Source organism: Chinchilla lanigera, unplaced genomic scaffold (genome assembly GCF_000276665.1).
Source record: "Chinchilla lanigera isolate Chin_1 unplaced genomic scaffold, ChiLan1.0 scaffold00005, whole genome shotgun sequence".
NCBI lineage: Eukaryota > Metazoa > Chordata > Mammalia > Rodentia > Chinchillidae > Chinchilla > Chinchilla lanigera.
The window spans coordinates 34,610,116-34,632,629 of NW_004955406.1; the positions used below are offsets into that span (position 1 = coordinate 34,610,116).

General features: G+C 34.4%; 1 protein-coding gene across 1 annotated transcript in view; it reads left to right on the forward strand.

Annotated features, from left to right (window-relative positions):
- The window catches only part of Nek7 (NIMA-related kinase 7), a gene marked incomplete in the record, with an annotated part of 138,733 nt that overhangs the window by 34,824 nt on the left and 81,395 nt on the right, over nucleotides 1-22,514 (forward strand). The window contains 1 exon segment of the mRNA XM_005375133.2: nucleotides 17,098-17,182. Coding sequence (XP_005375190.1) covers nucleotides 17,126-17,182 — 57 coding nt within the window.

Consider the following 22,514-nt stretch of genomic DNA (forward strand, 5'->3'; position numbering starts at 1 on the left):
AGTAGCACAGAGTTCCACATTAGTTACACTGGCTTAGGACTGAAATGTTCACAGGTGTCAGTCATATTAAAGTTTTAGTACAGTTGTAGGTGTTGTCAGGAATATGGAAAAAGTAAAAGTGACTTTGTCTTTGTTCAGAAGGAGGACCAGAGAGAACTGGTTTGGCATTCTCATTGCTCTAGCAGTCCTTTGTCAGTTGTTGCCTGAAATCCACAGTATGGAAACTCATTACTGTTATTTTAGGGTTGGAGGCAGATGATTATAGCACCTGTAATGCAGTGTGCTCAGCCTCTCAGGCAGGTGGTGTTCACCCCCCATGCTTTTCCTGCGCTGTTGCGTGGTGTTTAATGGAAGTCATCGCGATGTTGCTCCTTTGAATCTATCCTTTATCCAAAATGACTGGAGGGTCAGGAATGAGAAGGGTCAAGAAAAAAAAAAACAACCCAGATGCAACAGTTCGTTGGGAAAAGCACCCTTACCCATTTCTTATCTAAGGCTAGAAATGACCTATGTTATTAAAGTGCTTTTAGATAAAATAAAATACTGTGAAGTTTTCATGAATTCTTACATGACGTTTATAACTATTCCTTGTAGAGTTGGTTAATCTTTGTGATTGGAATGTATTTGTACAGAAGTAGAGGGGGTTGAAAGAGGTAACATATTACATGTCCTTAGATTCTAAAATGCTGATTCAGTATAGAGCCACATTATTACAGCCAATGTTCACTTATGGTTGCTTCTCTCAAGCCTGGTACTTGAGACCAGCTTCCTGGAGCATCTGTTACATTGAAGGTTAAAAAAAAAAGTTTTGTCTAATGAAAAGAATAAAAATTTTTCAGCTTTTAGAAGAAAAAGTTGAATGAATTTCATGCTTAGATGAACACATTTCTAAATGCCTTCCTTGTTTCCGGGAGTAGGCTTTATGTTCACTGCTCATGGAAAATATTGAGAAGCATAGTATTGAACAAACACTTAAAGCTCTCTGTTACTTTCATTTCTAGGAGAAGTAAGAATTTCTACTTGACAGGACATTTCTATCCTTACCTAAGAAGGAAAGATGATTCTTTTGTGACTTCTTGAGTTCCAAGAATTTGGAACATAAAACCTCCATTCATTGAATGGGGTGTATGAGGTATACTAACATTATGTGTATTAAACACTTTCTAGTAAATGAGAAACTATGACAAGAGCAGTATGGACAGGAACTATAGAAAAAACAAGAGAAACTTCACCCTACCCAAAGCAAGGACTGCTAATATTGAGAGTTCAGAAAGAGGCATTGGTTTGACATGTGGCCTTACGGTTGCCAGAGATTGAATTTATTAGGCTGTCTTTGGTACCTTTCCTCCTTCCTGTTTTCTTTTATAAAACACTTTTGTATATTATGTCCTTTTTAAAAAAGTAGTCTTTTTTGATAGTACAAATACTTACATTTTTGCTGTGCTATAATGTTTTCATGTCCCTTAAACTAGCAGATGTTCAAGTGCTGTGTATGTATTTTTTAATTCAGTAACTTGAATCTGTTTGTTATTATAAACATCAAACTAAAATATTTACAGATACTGTCTGAAATAACTAGTTCAAACATTGTAATTTGGGTAATAAACTGGATGTCATATGGATTTGAAACTAATGGGTAATTTTAGATCTGTTTTAAAAAAGGAAGGGGGTCTGTGTGTGCCTGAGTATTCTTAATTTTTAACTGTTTACCCCAAGCGTCCTTCGGGCAATGTGTTTATGTACTGCGTATCCCGAGTGTCACTCAGGCAGATGTCATTTCAACCAGTCAATTCTTACTTGCATTAGATACACTCATATGTCTGTTTATTTAGTTTAGATTGACTATTTTTTGAACACTTTTTTATTTAGGAGGTTATATTTGTCTTTGATGTTTGTTTCTAGTGAACTGTAAGTTATTTTCTTTTACTAATTTCTGTTTATAAGAAATAATCTATAATTTTGGTATACAATCTACAAAAACTCTTATGGTAAGTGCATTAGATATAGTACTTCTCCAGAACTTAATGATATTCTTTTACAACACAAAACAGACACATTTGGGACCCTGAGACAGAATAGGAAGTGCCAAAAGATCTGCAGAAGAAAAACTGAAAAAGAGAGAAATGTTATCATATCACAGAGGAATAGTCTGTGTTATGAAATGGAAAGACAAAAAGATGTCTCCTTATTGTCAGCTATTCATAATACAGAAATTATAGAACTTAAAAAAGAAACAAAACTAAAAAAATTCCAATAATGGTCACTGATTATAATAATTCTGTGGGTGGTGTTGGTAGAGTTGACCAACATCTAACAAGCTATTTTACCATCAAAAAGCAAGGAAAAGTATTAGTATAAAATATTTATGCACCTTTGGACCAAACAGTATCGAACTTATTTGCTACTTACCCAAAACAAGGGGTCTCAAAAAGTCATTTACAATTTAGATTAGGTCTAATAGACTAAGTAGTTGAAAAATACACCTAGTGGAATGCCAACCAGGATGTTCATCATTGACATCTTCTCCATTATGTTTAGTAGGTAGACATTTTTTTGAAAGTATACCACCACAGAAAAAGAGGAAAGGGCAACACGATGTAAAGTGTGTTGAAAGAAAGACAGTAACGCAAAAAGAATTAGGAAAGAGACTAGATACTACTGTCCAGATTTTAACATTGCACTATGTATTGAATGTTTTAAGATGTGCCATATACAGAAAAAAATGATTGGATAAATTTGACAAAATAATTGTTTTTATATTTCCTGTTTATACTTTTTTTTTTAAAACTTAATGAAAAAATATGCAGTTTTTGGTCATCCTATATTTAAATAATTGGACTGGTAAGGGGTTAAACATAACATTATAAATAACAACAAAGGCTAACAACAACTAAAACATCCTGGAGACAGACAGTCTGGGTTTCTACTGTTGATACTCCTGTAACACCCCACTTCCAGCCCTCCTTCCACTAAGTCATCAGTGTTCTTGAATAAATCCCCATTGCTTATTTTTGTTTAAGTCCAGGTTAGACTCAGAAAGGTGCTGGGCATGAGCTACTTTAGTCATGTTCTTTGCCTGTGTCTACAACAGCTTTATTAGTAGGCTGAAACACAAGTGGCAGATTTGGTAGCCAGCCACTGCCAAATGCGTATCACCTTCAGCTGCAGGGATGCGTCAGGACATGGAGAGCTAAGCTGAATGTAGACTGAACCCACTTCCTATTAAGTTAAAGTACTTCATAGGTCCCAAAACTAATACATCAGAATTATCTGTATGCATATTTATTTAACTTTAAATAGAGAGATATGTGTTCTACTTTAGACCTGAACATTCACAGTCTGAGGCAGGGAATGTGAGTAGCCAAGCAGATGTTAAACAAACTCCACAGGTCATCTTGATAGCCAACTAGGATTAGCTCTGCCAAATTTATGGTATCTACTCAGGATTACTCTAGTTCCAAATGATATAAAATAACATGTTCAGGTTTAAATTTCATACTGCTTTCTACACCTTTTGTGGGAAGGGGTTCTTATAGTTCCTTAGGTCCAATCTTGGATTTGAGTTCCTTCTATTTTTTATTCAGTTTGTTAAGCTAGAGAAAGTAAAAGATAAAGATGAAGGAAGCTACTGTAGCTTGTTTTTCCTATTTAGAAACCTTTAAAAATATATACAGTATACAGCTTTTTACATTAAGGATATGACACAAACATTTTAATGGGTTTAGGGGAAATAAGAATGGAAGGCAGAGAGTAAAATTTTGAGGACTTAGTTAAGACCACATATAACTAAAAAAAAAAGAAAAAAAAGACCACATACAACTGTCATTTCACCAGTCAGTGTGGAATTTGGGATTTACTGAAACATAATTTCACCATTTGCAATATTTTTAAAGACAGCCACTCTTGCGTTTTTGAGTTCTATTGACATGATTTACTGGCTTTTGCAGTTTAAATTTTAAAAATGTAATTTTAGATGTAGCCTCATAATTAAATAATAAGAATCAAAATGATAGATAAAGATGAGTTTGTATTAGGTAAATGCATTGGGAACTGAGTTATAGTAGTTGCCACAACTACTGTAAAAATGAGGATAGTTTTTGGTGGATAGTTTTTAGTTTTCCTTGATTAAGGATTTGGTTTCATGTATTACATAAGCCTTTGTAGTTAGTGCCCTTAACATTATCATTGTGTATTAAGAGAGCAGATAAAATTGAACCAGCAGGTGTCAGCAAGAACCATATATCAAAAGATTAACCTACTGGGCATGGTGGTGCACGCTTGTAATTCCAGTACTTGGGAGACTGAGGCAGGAGGGTCACTGCAGGTTTGAAGCCAGACTGGCCTACAAAGGGAGTTCATGACCAGCCTGAACTACATCGTGAGACCCTTTCTCAGAACAAAACAAAAGTCCCCCAAAACTTTAGGCCTGATTATTGCAACAGTAATTTTGTTACTTTATAGTGATATTTCCATATAAAAGTTTTAAAATGATATTTTAGTAGATACTTATCTACATTTTCATCCAGAATCTTTCTCAGTATTTTGCCCTAATGGGAAATGATAAGGTATTTTAAAGAACATGTGTGAAGTAGAGTTACAGCCCCAGAAAGATGTAGTTCAAAGAAAAGTCTTTTGCCCAGTGATACGAAATCTCATTTATTTCATTGTCTTGAAAAAAAAATCCTATGTAAATGATCTCATATTGAAAAAGCTTATATTTAACAGTGTAAAGGTTTTTCTAGTTGTGTCTGTTCTTTTTATGAGTGTTTCATAGCTATTGATTAGTTAACCATATGCATTTTGTAATAAGAGTAGGAATGCATATGTAGCTGTCCTAGTAATGAACTTTGATGTCCAGTAAGTGGATGACATTTTTATACTTTCATTATGTATTCATCCATTTCATTTTAAGACCATTTTAATTTATTGTATAGTTATTGTATAGATTGTATAGTCAGTATGTATTAGTTACTGACCCATTGCTGGAACTAAATACTCAAAACCTGTGACTTAAAGGAGGCGAGATTTGTTCTGGGTCATAGTTTCATTGGATTCAATCCATGGTCGGTGGGCTCCAAGCAGAAATGGTATGGTAGAATGGCATGATGGAAGAAAGCTGTTCATTGCCCAGCAGCCAGGAAGCAGAGCGAGAAGGAAGGAGCAGGGACAAGATTACTCCCTTCCAGGTCCTGCCTCCAGTAACTTACCTCCAACCAGGCCCTGTATCCCTGCAGCACATTCAGCCTCTGAACTCATAAGTGCGTGAATCTACTGATGAAGTATAGTGTCCCCCTGATGCAGTCACCTTCCAAACACATGAGACTTTTGAGGGACATTTTAGATCTAAACCGTAACAGAATAATTTCTACTTTTTCGCAAATTGAAAAATTCATTATATTTCTTAGTTTATAATAATTTTTATTAGAAATCCTATTCTTTATTTTCTGTACATATCCAACAGACAAATATGGTTTAGTGTTTTGTGATAATGTTACTAAAGTGGAAAATTTGTAAGAGAATGAGAAAGAATAACATTGCCGAGACCACAGAGAAGTGTGTCTGATGATGCAGAGCCATTGGAAGTACTTTTACTTTCTGTGTTTTAATTCTTGTCATACTAAGGAAAGATCCACTGTTTTACACACATCTTTAACCTAATAAATGTAGAACTACCCAGAGCTGCATTTTTAGATAGTTACTCAACTGAAAATGGACCTGTATGCAAACGTTTACTGTGGCTTTATTCATAATTCCAACTATCTGGAAATAATGCAAATGGCCTCAGTTGGAGACTGAAAACAAACTATGGTGTGTCCATTCATTGCTGTACTCAGCAATAAGAATGAAGAAACCGTGCAACAATGTGACTCTCAAATGCACCATGCTAAATGAAGGAACCGTACTCAAAAGATTTCACTCATGTACTGTAGGAATGACAGAACTATAGGTGCAGAGTTGATATCAGCAGTTGCTTGGAGTTGGGGGAGGGTTTGACTATAATGGAGCACAGGGGAATTGTATGTGCTGATGGAATTGTTCCATATTTTGGATCTGTTGGTGGTTACAGGACATTTGTCAGACTTAGATAAATCATAAATTAAAAATGAAATAAAATAAATATGCTAATTTGTACTTTTTCTCACTTTAATCGGAACTGTAGAAAACTTTTTAACTCCATTTGCCCACTTCTGTTACTATGTTGATTTTCTTGTATTTCAATTCTACAGTCATTTACCTATTGTTTTGTGATGATAATGTATAGTTGACTCATTGCCATGCATTTTCATTTCATCCATTCTCTCTCTAGGTGTAGGTTTTTGTTCATAAGGTCTTATTTGCTTGAGTGCATGGTTATTATTTTAATGATATACTGACTACTATAATTGCGAAGTTATTTGTAGAAATAATTTAGGCCCTAAGATGTTACCTGCTCCAGGGAGTATATTCATTTGTTTCTGTCAGGTGCTTGGGGGCAGTTGCCATCAATCCAATTTCAGAATGTAAGTTTATTAGTTATGAAATGTCTATTCTAGGAGGATTTAGGCTTTCAGTGTAACAACCCAAATCTTGGAGTGTTTACCAAAGCCCTGAACTACACTTTCTATTTTGCTGTTTCCAAGATGCTGAAAGAAACACTGTACAGTTTCTCAGGTGCCTCTAGTCAGCACAACACTAAAAACAAACAAGCAGACAAACAGACTTGATGTGTTGGATTCACTTCCCTTATTTTCCTTCATCTCTCATGTCCTGGTTCTTTAATTCTTTTGTACATAATGTATTTTATTACCTCTATGCTATATTCAAGGAAGTGTGTATGTGTGTTTCTGTGTATAAAGTAAGTGTTGGCTATGACCTTTTTCATAACTACACACATATAAAACAGGATATTAATTTCATCCATTTTATGTAAAATATTGTTTTTATTTAATATATTGTAATATATTTAATATATCTTGCCAGGCAGGTGCTTATGCCATTAAGCTATATCCCCAGCCCTTATTTGCTCTTTTTAATTCTGTGCCACACACCATGGGGACAGCAACATATAAACAGTTTATTAACCTTGTTTTATATTTTATCAAGGTAGATGGTTTAAACAAACCACCTAGTTAACTCATTGTAATTTTGGTAGTGATGAGACTAATATCCTTGCAATGTATAATTTTGTCTTTGAGTCTTGATTTTTCACTTTACATTATACTGGATACATCTTAAGATATATTAAAATTTTAATAAACATTCTGTTCTATGTATTTGTTGTAATTTTTTTTAAGCCATTGTTCTTGGATCTTTACATTGTTTCCAGATTTTCTTTATGATAATTTTATAGTGTACATTTTTGTGTGCAACCCAATATTGAGCCAATGATTTGTTTCTTGGGGATAGAATTATACTACTAATTAATAGTACACATTGGTATTAATATGATAATAGTGTACATTTCATGTACATTTACTAAGTAAAAATTTTTTATGCTTACTGTCATTTCTATTAAGCATTATATATGATTTTTTTCTGGGTTGTATGATGTTTCACTGGTGGTTCAATTTGTGTTTTTTATTAATGATAGTCAACATACTTTATTTCTAACATATATTTCTTTGTGTCCATTTGGTTAACAAAATTACAGCAGTATATTCTGCTTTATGAAGAAAACTAATAGGTTACAATTAAACTAGTGTTCTACAACTTCCAGTTCTATTGTTTTATTTTACACTTGGATTGTCATTATTACCTTATTCCTTTGTTGACAATACTTTAAAAACTTTTTGCAGTGAGTAGCAGGAAGTAGATTCCAGTTTCTAATATTGTATGAAATTATGTGTTGGATAAAGAACAGTGTAGATGCCACTGTTACAGAAGAATGAAATACAAAATCCCATACATAAATTGCTTTCCCATTGATTACACTCACTGATTACAGTTTTAAATCTTGATATTTTAGTCTGTTCCCAATAAACCATTCTGATTTGTAAGGTGTGCACACACTGCTTACTTTTCATTGTTCCAGTGTGTTTTGTATTTATAGTACTTAAACTAGTATGAGTAATATTTTTAGGAAACAATTTTAGCATAAGACTATAGGAAAAAGAAGAAATAATGGGTTAATTAGGATAGTGGTTGAAGGTTTTTTTTTTTTTTTTTTTTTTTTGTTTTTCTCCGGTACCGGGAACCGAACTCACGACCTTGCACTTGCCAGGCAGGTGCTTTTGCCGCTGAGCTAAGTCCCCAGCCCCTGAAGGGTTTTAAATTTAGTATACACTCTGATAGTTATAGTTCTAATGGAAAGAAAGGAAAAATTTTGTCTTGAGGAAATAAATCTAATTCTTTGTTGATAGTGATGTAATAGAAAGTATGTTCTTTTTATGACCTTACATTTAATTAAAAATTTTAAATATTAACATAATTTTAGGATTACAGAAAAATTGTAAAAATAGAAAAAAAGTTCCATAACATCTCCATTCAGCTTTCTCTAGTGTTGATTATGTATTTCTCATATGAATATGTATGACAATAAAAAATACAACGTGAACCATGCATGATGAAGTTCAATTCCTGATTCCCCCCCCCAAAAAAACGCAGGTGAATTATAAATATCAGGAACCTTACATTGTTACAGTATTATTACTAATTAGAGACTTTATTCAAATTTTACCATTCATTCAGCTTGTCTCAGTAATATCCTTCAGAACTGGTCAGTTGTTTTATAGATGTCCCTAAAATAGGTCTAACTCATACTTCCTCACGATTAAATTCATGATTGGAGATAACAGGTGTATGAAAACAAATTGTCGATGTCAATAATTATCAGAGAAATGCAAATTGAAACCACAATGAAATATTACTGTTCGGAATGGCCATTATCAAAAGGGCTAAAGATAGTAAGTCCTGGTGAGAATGTGGAAAGGAACGTTTGTACACTGATGGTGGGAGTGCAAATTGTTATAATCATTATGGAATAAAAGTATGGAAGCTCCTAAAAAAATCCAACTAAAGCTACCATGAGACCCAGTATTCCTACCACTGGGTAAATATCCCCCCAAAATTAAATGGATGTGTCAAAGTGGTATCTTCCTCCTGTGTTTACTGCAACATTATTTCCAGTAGTTGGTCAAGCTTAATGTTTTTCAGCAGATGCATGTATAAAGAAAATGTGGTACATATATGCAGTAAATGTTATTTAGCCTCTGTAAAAAAATGAAATTCTTACATTTGTAGCAACATGGATGGACTGAAAATCATTAAGGGAATTAAGCCAGGCAGAAAGGCAAATAAATACTATTGTGATCTCATTTATATGTGGAATATAAAAAGTTGAACTTACAGATGTAGAGTAGAATGGTTGTTGCTAGAGGCAGTGTTGGTGACAGGAGCAGAGGCGGGGAGATGTTGGTCAGAGGTTACAGAATTTCAGTTAGGTAACAGTGCGTGGTGTTCTTGAAAATCGTTAAGAGTAGATTTTAAGTGTTCTCACCACAGAAAATGGGTGAGATAATGTATACATTAATTAGCTCAACTTAGCCATTCTATAGTATGTACATATTTTAAAGCATCATATTGTAAGAAATAGTTATTCATTTACAAATTGAAAAATAAATTCAAAGATTGAATTTTTTAGCAGGAATACCACAGAAATTATATTTTCTCCTTTTCTTTTCCAACCCTTTGTGTGTGTGTGTGTGTGTGTGTGTGTGTGTGTTGTGTGTGTGTGTATTTAGAGATAGCATCTTGTGAAGTCACTAAGTTGCCCAAGTTGGGCTCAAACTTTGAATTGTATTGTCTCAGCTTCCAAAAGTGTTGGGATTACAGATGTGTACAACTGTGCCCAGTTCAAATCACGTATTGGAAAGATTATCCTTTACCACATAGCATGATTACTCCGTCATCTGTCTTATTTCAAGAGACTGTGTGTATATACACATACATAGCCCTCCAGGTGGTGATATTTATAATTCACCTGGGTTTTTTTCGGGGGGGATATTGGGAATTGAACTTCATCATGCAAGTTTCATGTTGTATTTAACTGTCATACAGGTACAGGTGCCTGTACTGCACCTTTACAGACTTTTTTCTTGTCATTATTCCTTAAACAGTCCAGTAAAATAGCTACTTAAATAGCATTTACATTGTATTAGACATTAGTAACGTAGAGGTGATTTAAAGTATATGGGAAAATATACATCGGATTATATGCAGATATAGAGGAGACTTGAAATATGCATGTCCTAATTCACGTAAGGCATGTGAACACCCATAATATACTGTAGGGGTATCCATCCTTTCTGTGCTGCAGTAGACTGTGTGGATTGCTACTAGTGTATATAATTACAATGTTAATTATAGTCCTGAAGTTTTATTATTGGTCTTAATGTATGCTGAATTACATATCTAATTTTAACATGAAGTTTAGAATTGCTCATCTTATTTCCATAAAAAAACCTTGGAACATTGATTGAAATACATTCAGTCTATAAATCAATTTGGGGAGAAATGTCATCAGACACATGGACACAGAATATCTCAGTAACTTCTTTCAAAAATTGTTTTCATTTTCAGTATACTGATATTTTGTATGTTTTTCCAGATTATTTGCAATGACTAGAACCTCTAGTACATGCATAGGATTGGATAGTAGACATCTTTTCTTTATTCCTCATCTTAGAGGAAAACATATTCACTCACTATTAAGTATAATACTAGTTATATATTTTAGTGGATGCCTGATTTTTCAGGTCAATAATTCTGTTCTTTGCTGAAAGTTTTTATAAAAAATAGATGTTAGATTTTTGTCAAATACTTTCTCTGCGCCTACTGAGATGAATAGGTGACTTTTCTATTTTTATTTAAATGTTGACTTACATTAATCCATTTTTGAATGTTAAAACACTATTCAGTTCTTGCGTGAACTCCCTTTGGTAATGATATATAATCATTTTATATATTGGATTTGATTTTAGGGTGTTGAATTCCCAGAGTGAAGGAGACTGAAGGACAATTTTAGTAGTGAATTAAAATAACTACGAATGAAGTCCATTATTAGAGTCAGCATTTCACATGTAATGGTTACGGACAGTTTCATAAGGTATTTAATGAAAAAAACTTTCTGGGTCAGAGAACTATATGAAATTCTGTTCGTTATAGGACTTTGTCTTACACAGAGTAAATATTAGCATACCAAAGGACCCAAGCAGACGTAAAATTAAAAAAGAAAGCCCTTAATTATGAAATACTTCATTTATATAACATTTATTTTTTAATATACCACAGCCTGAATGATCCCAGAAACACATTGAGAAATACCTACTGATGTGTGACAGTGTCTAAGTAAATAAAATTATCAGGAAAGAAACACAGAACTGAAAGATACCTAAACTGATTTAAACTAATAATCTGTATAGCACATACTTCTGTAGTAGTCCAGAAAAAAGTTAGAGCCTCTGTTTAGAAAATAAAAACCTGTATAAAATTGTCATGTTGAATATAAACTAAGAACAATGAATAAAAATTCTAATTTTCTTTGCAAAGTACCTAGTATGTTTTCATATGTCTTGGTTTCCTAGAGTTATTCTCTCCTTTTTTTTCTCTAATACTCACATAAATGTAGTAGGAACATTTTATTTTATTTATTTATTTATTTTTGGTACTGGAAATTGAACTCAGGACTTTGCGCTTGCCAGGCAGGTGCTTGTACCACTGAGCTATATCCCGGGCCCGGAATATTTTAATATATAGAATATATTTAATATATATTTAGTCTTCCAGGTTTTAAATCCAATGTTTCAGAGATCTCTGTCATCTACAGCTGTAAGCCTATGCTTGGGCCAGTGCTTGATACAAACAGGCTGATGAATTTGATATTTATTTAATAACTAAATGTATGTGTGCCTGTGACAAAAACATCAAAGAATTATTGCTACACAATAGACATAAGGTCCTTACTTTTTTGTATTGGGAATCAAATCTAGGGCCTCACACATACTAGGCCACTGCTCTATCACAGAGCTACATCCAAAGCTATTTTTAAGTGCAGCTTAGATTTTTTTATTGAGTGTATAACACGTAAAGAATACAATGACTACTCCAGTTTGAGATTGCTGCACTGATTAAAACCAAGGCACCAGTGGTTTTGCAAATAATGTTAGCATTGTTGCAAAGTTCATTTTGATTTTCAAGGCCACATATAAAAGGGTCTTAAGGATCCTACTCAGCCTTTTAGGCATCCTTTCCCCAGAAGTCTACTTACCACTTTGAGAAAAATTGCCCTTGTCCAAAACGAAAAAGGGCCAGGTGTAGAGCACACCTCTTAATCTTAGCAGTAGTGAGGCTCACCCAAGAGTATTGCCAGGAATTCCGGATCAGCCTGGGCTGCATGGTGAGACCCTGTCTCAAAAATTAAAGAAAACCCAAAATATCTAAAATACATCCTTTATTCTTTCTCTTAATTCAACTCCTCTGCAGTTATGGAGTTTGTTTGGTTTCTAAAATACACCTCTATTTATCTTGTTTCCCCATTACCAGTAACACAGTAAACTATCATTATTTCTCTCCTTGACAATACTTTAATAGCCTATTAATTGGTCTCTTTCTCTATCACTCTCTCCAAAGTGCTGTTTTAAAAATATAAATCAAATCATGACACTCCCATTTCTCTTAGAATAAAATCCAAAATTCTTTGCCAAACATAGCAGGGTTCTGTAATTAATCTTCTGCCTGTGTCTCCCACATTAGCTCAGCCTAGTCCCTCTCACTGACTACCTTCCATGCATGTTGAACTCCCTTCAGTTCTTAAAATCTGGTTAATGCTTCCTTGCGCCAGGGGCTTTGAATTTGCTCTCCTTTAGGCCCACAAACTCTGAAGGGCTGGCTCAGTCAGGCCTACTATATTCACTCGCTCCCTGTAGTACCTTTTTCCCTCACCCCCTTTATCTTTCACCTCATCACTCCATTATCTGCACAGAAACTATAACAATTTGTAATTGTCTTGTTATTTTTTCTTACTGTGTATCTCCTGTGCTACCATGTAAGTAACATGAGGGCAGGAACTCTTTAAGTATTCCTTAACAAGTACCTGGCACAGAATGAACACTCAACAGCTGTTAAGTGACTAAAACATGAATAGAAATGGGGAGTAGAGGGCAAGTTTCAGAGTTGCTTATGATAAAGACTTTTGGACTGTGTGACTAGGTATGATTGATTGGTGATACAAGAGAACAAATAATGATTTTAGCTTGGGGGAAATAGCACAGGGTAATACCCCTATTGGATGTAGCGAGAAGGGGAGAAATAAAAATAGGGTGTGTGTCAGAAAGGGCAAAGAAAAGGATGGGAATGATATTGGGGAACCAGATTGTGAATTATTAAGACAAACACTATATTTAAAAAGTTTTATAGTAGCCTACATTTGCCAAGTAGAATCTTCCTTTGCCAAGTAAGTGTCTTATAATTCTCAAAGCAATAACTTTTTTTATAGCTAAAACTTTTTAATGTTGAAAATAGTGTTAAGTATGTCATAGTGGTCCCAAATCTTTCAAATACTACAAATATTTTCACGTATGTCCATAAACTAGTACATATTAAAGTAAAACAGTTCTCCCTTATTCCTGTGGCTATTTAACAGAATATAAAAGTACAAAATTATGACTCTTAATTGTGACTAGGCACAGACCATTTAGTTTTAAAAACTCAAGTCTGCCTGTGAGCTGATTTTTATATGTGCTGATTTTTATGACCCTGATAAGGCCATTAAACAAAATATATTAAGTATTATAAAATAGTGATACAGTAACCAACAGTGTATTAGATAACTATCCTATGCTGGAATAATAGTACAGTAACAATCCCTATATAAAATAATACCTTTCCTAGTTTCCATATTTAATTATTAAATTTCTAAAATAAATATCTGAGATAATTATTAGCAAACTAAATCATGCTACGTATTTTTCTTCCCATTATTTGAATGAAACAACTACAGTTACTGTATTCACTTTAGCCAAAAATCTTAGTCAGAATAAGAAAATTTTCCCTATGTCTGTAGGCATATGGTCAGTAAATTTCATTTTTAAAAATTGAATGGTTTAGAGTAGATTGTGGTGGCACATGCCTATAATCCCAGCACTTGGGAGGCTGAGGCAGAAGGGCCAGCCTGAACTATATAGCCAGACCATATCTCAAAAAACCAAAAAAAATTTTTTTTCTCGTTTTCTGCAGAAAGTGATATAAAATAAACCAATATGCATTTTAAACCGTTAAACCAATTTTTGACCAATTACAAAACACAGGTTTAAGGCAATAGAATTAAAAAGAGAAAAGATGATGCTTTAAAAATATATTGACCAATTACAAAAAAAAATATTGACCAATTACAAAATACAGGTTTAAGGCAATAGAATTAAAAAGAGAAAAGATGGTGCTTTAAAAATATATCTATAAGAAAAATAATTTAATATACTTTGTGATAGTGATTTTTATTAAAAACTTCATTGTAACTTGCCTTTAGCTTAAAAAAAATCTTTATTTAGCTACAGAAAAATATTTCAGTCATTGTGCAAGAAAGATTATTTAATGAAGAAGATAGAAACTTTAGTTAATCTCATAATTGTCCACATTTATCTCCTAAAAATTTAAAGCTTAAACCTAATTTGACAAGTAAAGGACACGCATAAATTCCGTTCATTAAAGACTCCCTTTCCTGTTTGGCAGTATGTATTTTGATACTCAGTTTCTTGATGCAGTATGAAACCTGAAATATGAAATTGTGCATACAAATCCAAAGAGAATTTCAAGTAGTTTGAAAAGTTATTTTTTAGATTTTTCAGAGTTCCACAGAGTTGAAGTACAATAGTAAAAATTTGTTTCCTTTTCTTGAAATGACTTTTCCCTTCAGTCTTTGAGACTGTTCATAAAATCTTCAGTATTACACACACACACACGCATGCACACACATATATATATGAAATTAGTCTATGAGAATATTAATAAGATGTACTTTGTTGATCAAGGCCACCATAGTTTATGAGGAACAGAATAGAAAGAGGAACAGCAGTACTAAAATAGCAAGCTACTCTCATCCAAAAGAAAGTTTGTTGGGACTGGGGATCCAGTTCAGTGGCACAAGTGCCTGCCTGCCAGGTGCAAGTTCCTGAGTTCGATTCCTAGCACCAAAAAACAAAGAAAGTTTGTTGAGTTAGTTATATGTATATATACGTGATACGTAAAAAATGAAAACATAATGGAAATTTTAGGGTGGATAGTTGGCAGAGTCTGAACACTGAAATACAGAACTAAATATTTTCCTTGGCCCCAAGTCATTATTCATCAGGAGTATTCCTGACTTCACCCTTGGGTCTCCGTTTAACTGAGTCATTCAGTATTCCCATAATCAAGCAAGTGATATCTGTATCAGACAATGCAAAGATGAAGTGCTTCGAGCCAATAGTTCATTCTTGTATTTCTTAATTTAATGGGTAAGTTTTTAAGAGCTGCTAAGTGTCAGATCTTTAAGGAGGATGAACGTACTAGTCTCAACATTTATAGTCAAGAATACTAGCCTAGCACTCACTGTATCTGATTTGTAAAACCATTGTGTGCTGAAAGTGATTAAGGTCCTTTGGAGAAATGGGTGGCTCTAGGGTTAGTGCTAGGAGAGTACAACCTGAACCTGAAATGTCTCATTGTGTCAGAAGACAGAAGAGAACTGTGTCCTCAAAAGGATACAGAAGCCAACTTGAATAAGTTCCCATTTTGGACAATTTCTGAGCATCAGATTATAGTACAGTGAACCCATGAGTCCACAAAGACATGAATTAATAAATCCTGGAAACGGGGAAACATTCCCTTATTAAAGAAAGGCCCACCAGGGTTTGTTGGTGCATACCTGAGTAATCCCAGCACTCTGGGAGATTGAGGCAAGAGAATTGCAAGTTTGAGCACAGCCTGGACAATGTAGTAACGAAGGGAGACCCTGTCTCGGTGTTTTGTTTTGTTTTTTAAAGGGCTGTGGATGTAGTTCAGTGAGAAGGCCCTGGCCCGCACACACACATACACAGAATGATTGGAGGTCATTTGGGTATCCATAAGTGAAAACCAATTATTGACTTTGCCTTATATCATACAAAAAATTTATTTCAGTTGGATTGTAAATCTAAATGTGAAAGATAAAGCAGTAGAGCGTATATTAGAAATAATATAAAAACAGGGAAATAATTCATAAAGAGTGCACAAAGTATTTATTATGACAATTACTTAGACCACATTAAGTTTTTTCATTAATTAATTGAGAAAACGTTACGTAGTGGAGGGAAAAGATGCTTCCACTCCAGTAAAAGTGACCCATATCCAGAATATTTTTATTGCTTTTTAAAGAGTATAATGAAGATATGCTTTGGTTAATCAGTTAATTTTATTTAAAAGGATCCTAAGTTTTAACTCGTAAGATTTCAGTTATAAAATAACATTTATATAGAATCTGGAGAGACTTGGTGTTCAGCAGAATCCATGCAAAAAGTAGCTTCTAGATTCTACTTTTTTGTGATGTTCCTGCTGTGTAATGGATCTTCAGCATATGTTTACTGAATTAATGGATAAATGTTTCATAATTACAGTGTACACATAAAAGACTCAGCAGCACTCTCACGTAAGGACTAGCCATTTAACTTTAAACGTAAAACTTATAGTAAGCATTACAATCAGATAATAGTATTAAGTGCCAGCATTTTTAGAATAAGAAGATAAGATGCATTTTAAGATGTCAAGTATTGAACATGATTATAGGGAGCTTAACGTGGTTTTATCTTGTCAAGTGTGCAGCGTATAGGGACATATTGATCTGTAAGGCAGGATGGAGAAGAGGGAATTTCATTTTAAGAAGTAGGGTTTTGTGAGCATATAATGCTGCTTTGGAGAAGAGCAAATGGTTGAGACAGAATATTTGCAAGCTAAACAGAGCTAGGATTTAGTAAATGGTATAGATAAGAGTAGGGGTTATATTAGTTAATAATTTTTGACATGTAAATCATATTTGAAATTTTGTGCCAGGTGTATGATAAGTGACATGAATTAGTAATTATTACATTAAATTTCACTCTATTTTTGCAGAGTTTTAAAGTTTCTGTTGCTTCAAACAATGGATGAACAATCACAAGGAATGCAGGGGCCACTTGTTCCTCAGTTCCAGCCACAGGTAATTCATTCTGCTCAAAGAGTCCCTAGTGTTATCTATCTGTATCAAATATGTATAAGGAGTAGTACAGTAATAGTTCATTTAGGAAATGCAGTAGCCTAAAATGCTAATTTAAAATTATTTTTAAGGTTTTGTCAGAAGTGTTTGTTTTAAAATATTTTATAATTCTTAGTACTGTATATGAAAACAAGGGCGTAGCTTTAGCTTTTAACTTTATTTGCATGACATGTGGGATTTCAAGGTTATTACAGTACAGTAGTAGGTATAGAGAAGGAAAGAAAAAAAGCAGGGTGTGTCAAGGTTTTTGGGAGAGCTTGTATATTTTATACTCAAGGTTTTTGGGAGAGCTTGTATATTTTATACTCACATATGCTTTGGTGCACTGGTCTTAGCTTGCCCACATTATTGCTTTAATATTTCTGCTTTTCTTTCTAACTGGTAGTGTTATTTCTCCTATTACATGGTTCCTTGTGAAGTAAAAACAGTGTTTCAGTAACAGATGTATACACAGTATTAAAATTCACTTAGGAATTAAAATTCACTTAGTAATCTGAGTTTGTTAATGCTTATTGTAAAGCTCAATATATGATGAAATGTTTAAAGTAACAAAAAGTTTCAAATATACTCCGCTGGCTTTGTTCCAGATTTGCTTGCACAGCATTTCTGAAACTGTTTGGGGAACTGATCTTTCAAAAGTGATCTGTAGTAAAATAGGTTTGGTGACTTGGGGTAACAGTTATTTATGGAAGTATCTCTCCAGAACCTTCCTAATACCGATGAGTTTTGTAAAGCTCAAAGAGAGAGATGCAGGGTATCGTGTTTCATACTTTTTCATCTGTGGAATCCTTTTCTTCTTCTTGGCCATCCTTCGAGAACCATCTGAAATGCTGTCCGTGCCACGAGGCTTTATATGATATTCCAAACGTGCTGGTTTCCCTTGGAAGAGTAACTCTCTGGTTATTCTGTGCATCTCTCTTTTGGATACTTCTGGTGCCTTTGTGTCATTTTTATATGGATATTTTCTTTATCTCTTCTATTAGGCTAAAATTTCCATGAGAAAAAAGACTGTGTCTGGCTCTGGATGCCCTGTGTTACTTCAGTGTCTCACACATAGAGGCTGGATAAAGATATATAGCTGAAGCTAACCAGGAGCTCCTTAAAATTAAAGTGTTTAAATCAATCCTTAAGTGCACTTTTACATTGCTCTTCTTTGTTTACTTAATCTGAATTCTTCGAGTTTAAGAATAGAGGTTCTACCTTAAGTAACGCCAATATTTAAATCTCAAGAGTATTTGTTTTTAAAATCTGCGTCTGTATTTTGTGGAATCATCATAAATCCTTCTCAAGATTATAATAGCCTCTGTCTACTAAATATAATTATCAGCGCTAATTTCCCACATATATACAGTGTTGTTTTACATTATATTATTTCTGGTGCAGATAATAAAAGAACACTTCAAAACATTAGGTAGTTCATGTTATGATTTTGAAATTCAGTTTTGAATAGCCCTGTGTTTCAAAGAAAAAAATACAAATACTTTCATTTTTGCCTCCTACTGACTCACCAACCAGGAAAGGTCGGGGAAGCACTAGGAGGCAAAAATGAAAGTAATATTTTCTTATGAGGCACTAGGCTGCCACACAGTATAAATTTCAAAATTATAGAAATGATTCTGCATTTCTTTTCACGCTGTTCCTTTCGTTTATACCTCCTGCTGCTGCTCCTGTGTGGGTGGACCTGTTTCCCTGTTGGAAATAGGCAAGTGTCATTCCAGGATCTAGCTGCCTTGTGGCAAGTGGGGGAAGGGAGGAGAATTTTTTTTTTTTCCTCTCTGCCTTCGGACTGATGGTGTGAGACAGTGAAAGAAAGATTACCTGACAAGAGCTCATAGATGTTATTGCTTATTAAGTCTTTGAAAAATGTTACCACTCTCTGTAGCATTATTTTAAAAGACTAGGAAAGGACAGATTCTGCTCAGGGTTGACAACCTTCTTTTGTTTTGTTCCACGCCACTGGCCTGAATAATGGGGCTGATCTGGCAACATATGGTTAGTCCAGTGACTCCCTTCACTTTTGTTATGCTAATGTAAGTCTGGCCATAAACAGAAAACTAAGAAAGTCAGCTTTTTAAGTGTGAAATACCAATTCCTTGTTATAGTACGTGATACACATTCTTGCATATCCTTTATTTTCCTTGTTGCAAGATGATACTCTAACCCCGTAATGTTTACTATGTGGTCTCATTCTTAATGCAGTATGAATTACTTTTTTTAAGTTTCACAATATAAAATTTATATATCTATTCATTTTTTTACGTTACTGTCATTCTCATGAACTTAGGGGAACCTTTTTTTTTAATCAACTTTGCTTTGCTTTTTTCTTTTTTGTTTCCTTTCATTGAAGTCTAGAGGATACTGAAAAGATATTTTTGACTAGATTCATATCCTATATATTTTTATTGCCTTTTAGACTCTTAATTCATGGAACAGTAGGCTTAATTTTTTAAATTCAGATTGCATGAAAGATGATGATAGGAATAGTAAAATACGTTTTAATATAAGACTAATTTTAAACAATGGAAATTTACATTTACACTGGAAATACCCTTTTTGTGAGATTTTGATTTATGGCTGTTGCGTGAAGAGAGCTATATAGTTCACTTTTATCATAAAGTTAAATGAATATAAAATAATTATACTCAGTGCAATACTAAGAATTTCAAGGAAGATTAATGTCAATTATAACGATAATTAGAAGCTTGGGTTATGGTTTTTGCTGTTTTGTTAAATTTGAGGGTAGTATAGTACTTTAGCTGGCTGTGAAAAGAGAAGACATCTCATATGTATAGATAGGAAAGTAGGTAGTCTTAGTTTCACAGCTTGGAAAGTGTGAGAATTTTGCCTTTTTAACTAGTAAGGAGACCGAATGTACCTTTACACTTCTTGACAGTACAAGCTACTATCATTTATGATTTTGAATCCCTGTGATGTAAGTGTGAAAAATGAAATGAAGGGTACCTACCTACTTCATAGTACATTCAGGGGGCCCATGGTAGATTCTTTTGAATTGGTAAGATTTTTGGACATGATCACTGTATTACTTTCTCTCTAGTTTATCTTCCAGTTATGCTTTGGAAAATAAGAGTCACGTAGCATACATATTTTGATAAACTGATTTTGTAAAATATTTGTCATATGACATTGAATGTGCTTCTGTTTCTGAAAGCCTTCGTAGACATTTAGATGGTATGTTCTCTTTGCAGCAGTTCACTGGTTAACTTTGTTGATGTAGGAGAATGAACAGTAGCTCTTTTGAAGAAAGAAGTTTCTTGCCATAGTTTTAAACTCATGGTTTTGACTTCAGTCAAGCCTGATACTTCTCAGCAATCCTATCATTAGCCCATCTCCTCACTCCCAGTCTCCTACTTTTTATCCTTTCTCCATGAACTCCAGCATATCCTCCTTCAGCCTCTCTCAGCTGGTACTTGTGCTTCTTACTTTACTGAAAAAAATTGAAGACATCAAAAGAGAACTTCCTCAGGCTCATGCTATCCACATTCTCCTAGAATCTGTACTCTTGTAGTCTGCTTTTCCTGTTATCTGATAAATCACACTGCTCCCAAAGGCCAGCCCTCCCAGGAGCGCCAGACCCCATCTCTGTGGCCTGCTCACTTTCATTACCAGACTGTCCTATCATTATTTTCCAAGCTCAACAAAGGGAGGAATACTCTCAGCTAGAGTTTGAAGTTCCTCTTCTCTCCAGCTGTTAACTTGCCTGCATTCTAAAATTCCTAGAGTTACATATTTCTCCTTTCAAGTTATTCCAAGTAAGCTTTCTCCTCCACTGTGCCACGGTGGTGCTTTTATCAAGATTTTGTTACTTCATGTTGCTCTGTTCTGCGGTCAGTTCTCAGTCCTCATCTTACTTATTAGCTGTTTTAGATGAAGTTGTTCATACAAAGGTTCCTTTGAAACCTTTTCTTTTGGCCTACAAGAATCCTTTTTTCTCTTGTCTTACTGGTCCCTCTTTGCTGATTTCCCATCACCTTCTGAATCTCTTATAAGTAGAAGCACACAAGCTCAGTTCTTCGACTTCTTCTATCGCAGTCTGTACTGGTTAGCACTCAGTCATCTCAAGCTGGACCTCTGCCTCTTCCAGACTTGCATCCAGTTGCCTTCTTCATATCAGATATGCCTATCTTAACCCTAGTGTGTCTGAAACTAAACTCTAAATATTTTCCCCTAATTGTTCTACTCACTGTTTTCTCTTTCACCCTTAGTGCCAAGTCTTTCCTTTCTGTCAATGAGGCTAAACTTTTTAGCCTAAGTTCTTCCTGTTTTTCTCTACCCATTTTACTTATCAGACTTTTAACACTTCTTACCTCTTCCATTGATATGACCTGCTGTCTCGGTTAGTTTTCTCTCGTTGCTGGGACAAAATACCTGATGCCCAAAATTAAGGAAGGAAAGTTTTATTTTGCTTACAGTTTGTGGAGGTTTCAGTCCATACTTGGCAGGTTATAAAGCAGAGTGGCACATGGCAGAGGGCTACAGCTCATCGCGGCAGAACACAGCAAAGCAACAAACACACACAAGGGAGGAAATGGCCAGAAGCATCCTCTTCCTCTCCCTTACATATGCAAGCTATCCACCCCAGGGCGGGTGTAACTCTCACACCCATAATCAATCAAACTCTAAAAGCCTGCCCCATGATCTCATGAGGCTTTGGGGGGACACACAGACACAAACCATAACACCTGCTCAGTTACTTTAATTTTTCAATTGTGATATTGTTGGTAGCTTTTTTAAAAATGTTATTTTTTTTGAACAAAATGATTTTTATTGGTACATTTTAGATATACAAAATGATCATATTCATCATAGGAAATATAATATAAATAGATTTTTCCCCACTCCCCTACCCTCACTTCAATCTCTCTTCCCCTCTTTATTTACAAGAGCTTTGTTTCCATGTTTTTCTTCTTTTCTCTTCCTTTCTTTTCCCTGCTCCCCTCTTTTGTTCCCCTTCCCATTTGAACATTCTCTTCCTATTTCACAATATCTATTATACATTTTGGTCCTTATTTACACTTTCAGTTTCTCACACCACAGATCCAATGCAGTATTTACACAGGTGTCTGATTTATTTCACTTCAGAGTATGGTCTCAAGGTGCATCCGTTTAGCTGGAAATGCCTCAAGGTTATCCTTCTTTATGTCAGAGTACTACTCCATTGTGTAAAAAAAAAATCACATCTTTATCCATTCATCAGTTGATGGGCATTTGGGCTGTTTCTAAGCAATGGCTGTTACAAACTGTGCCACTATTGATG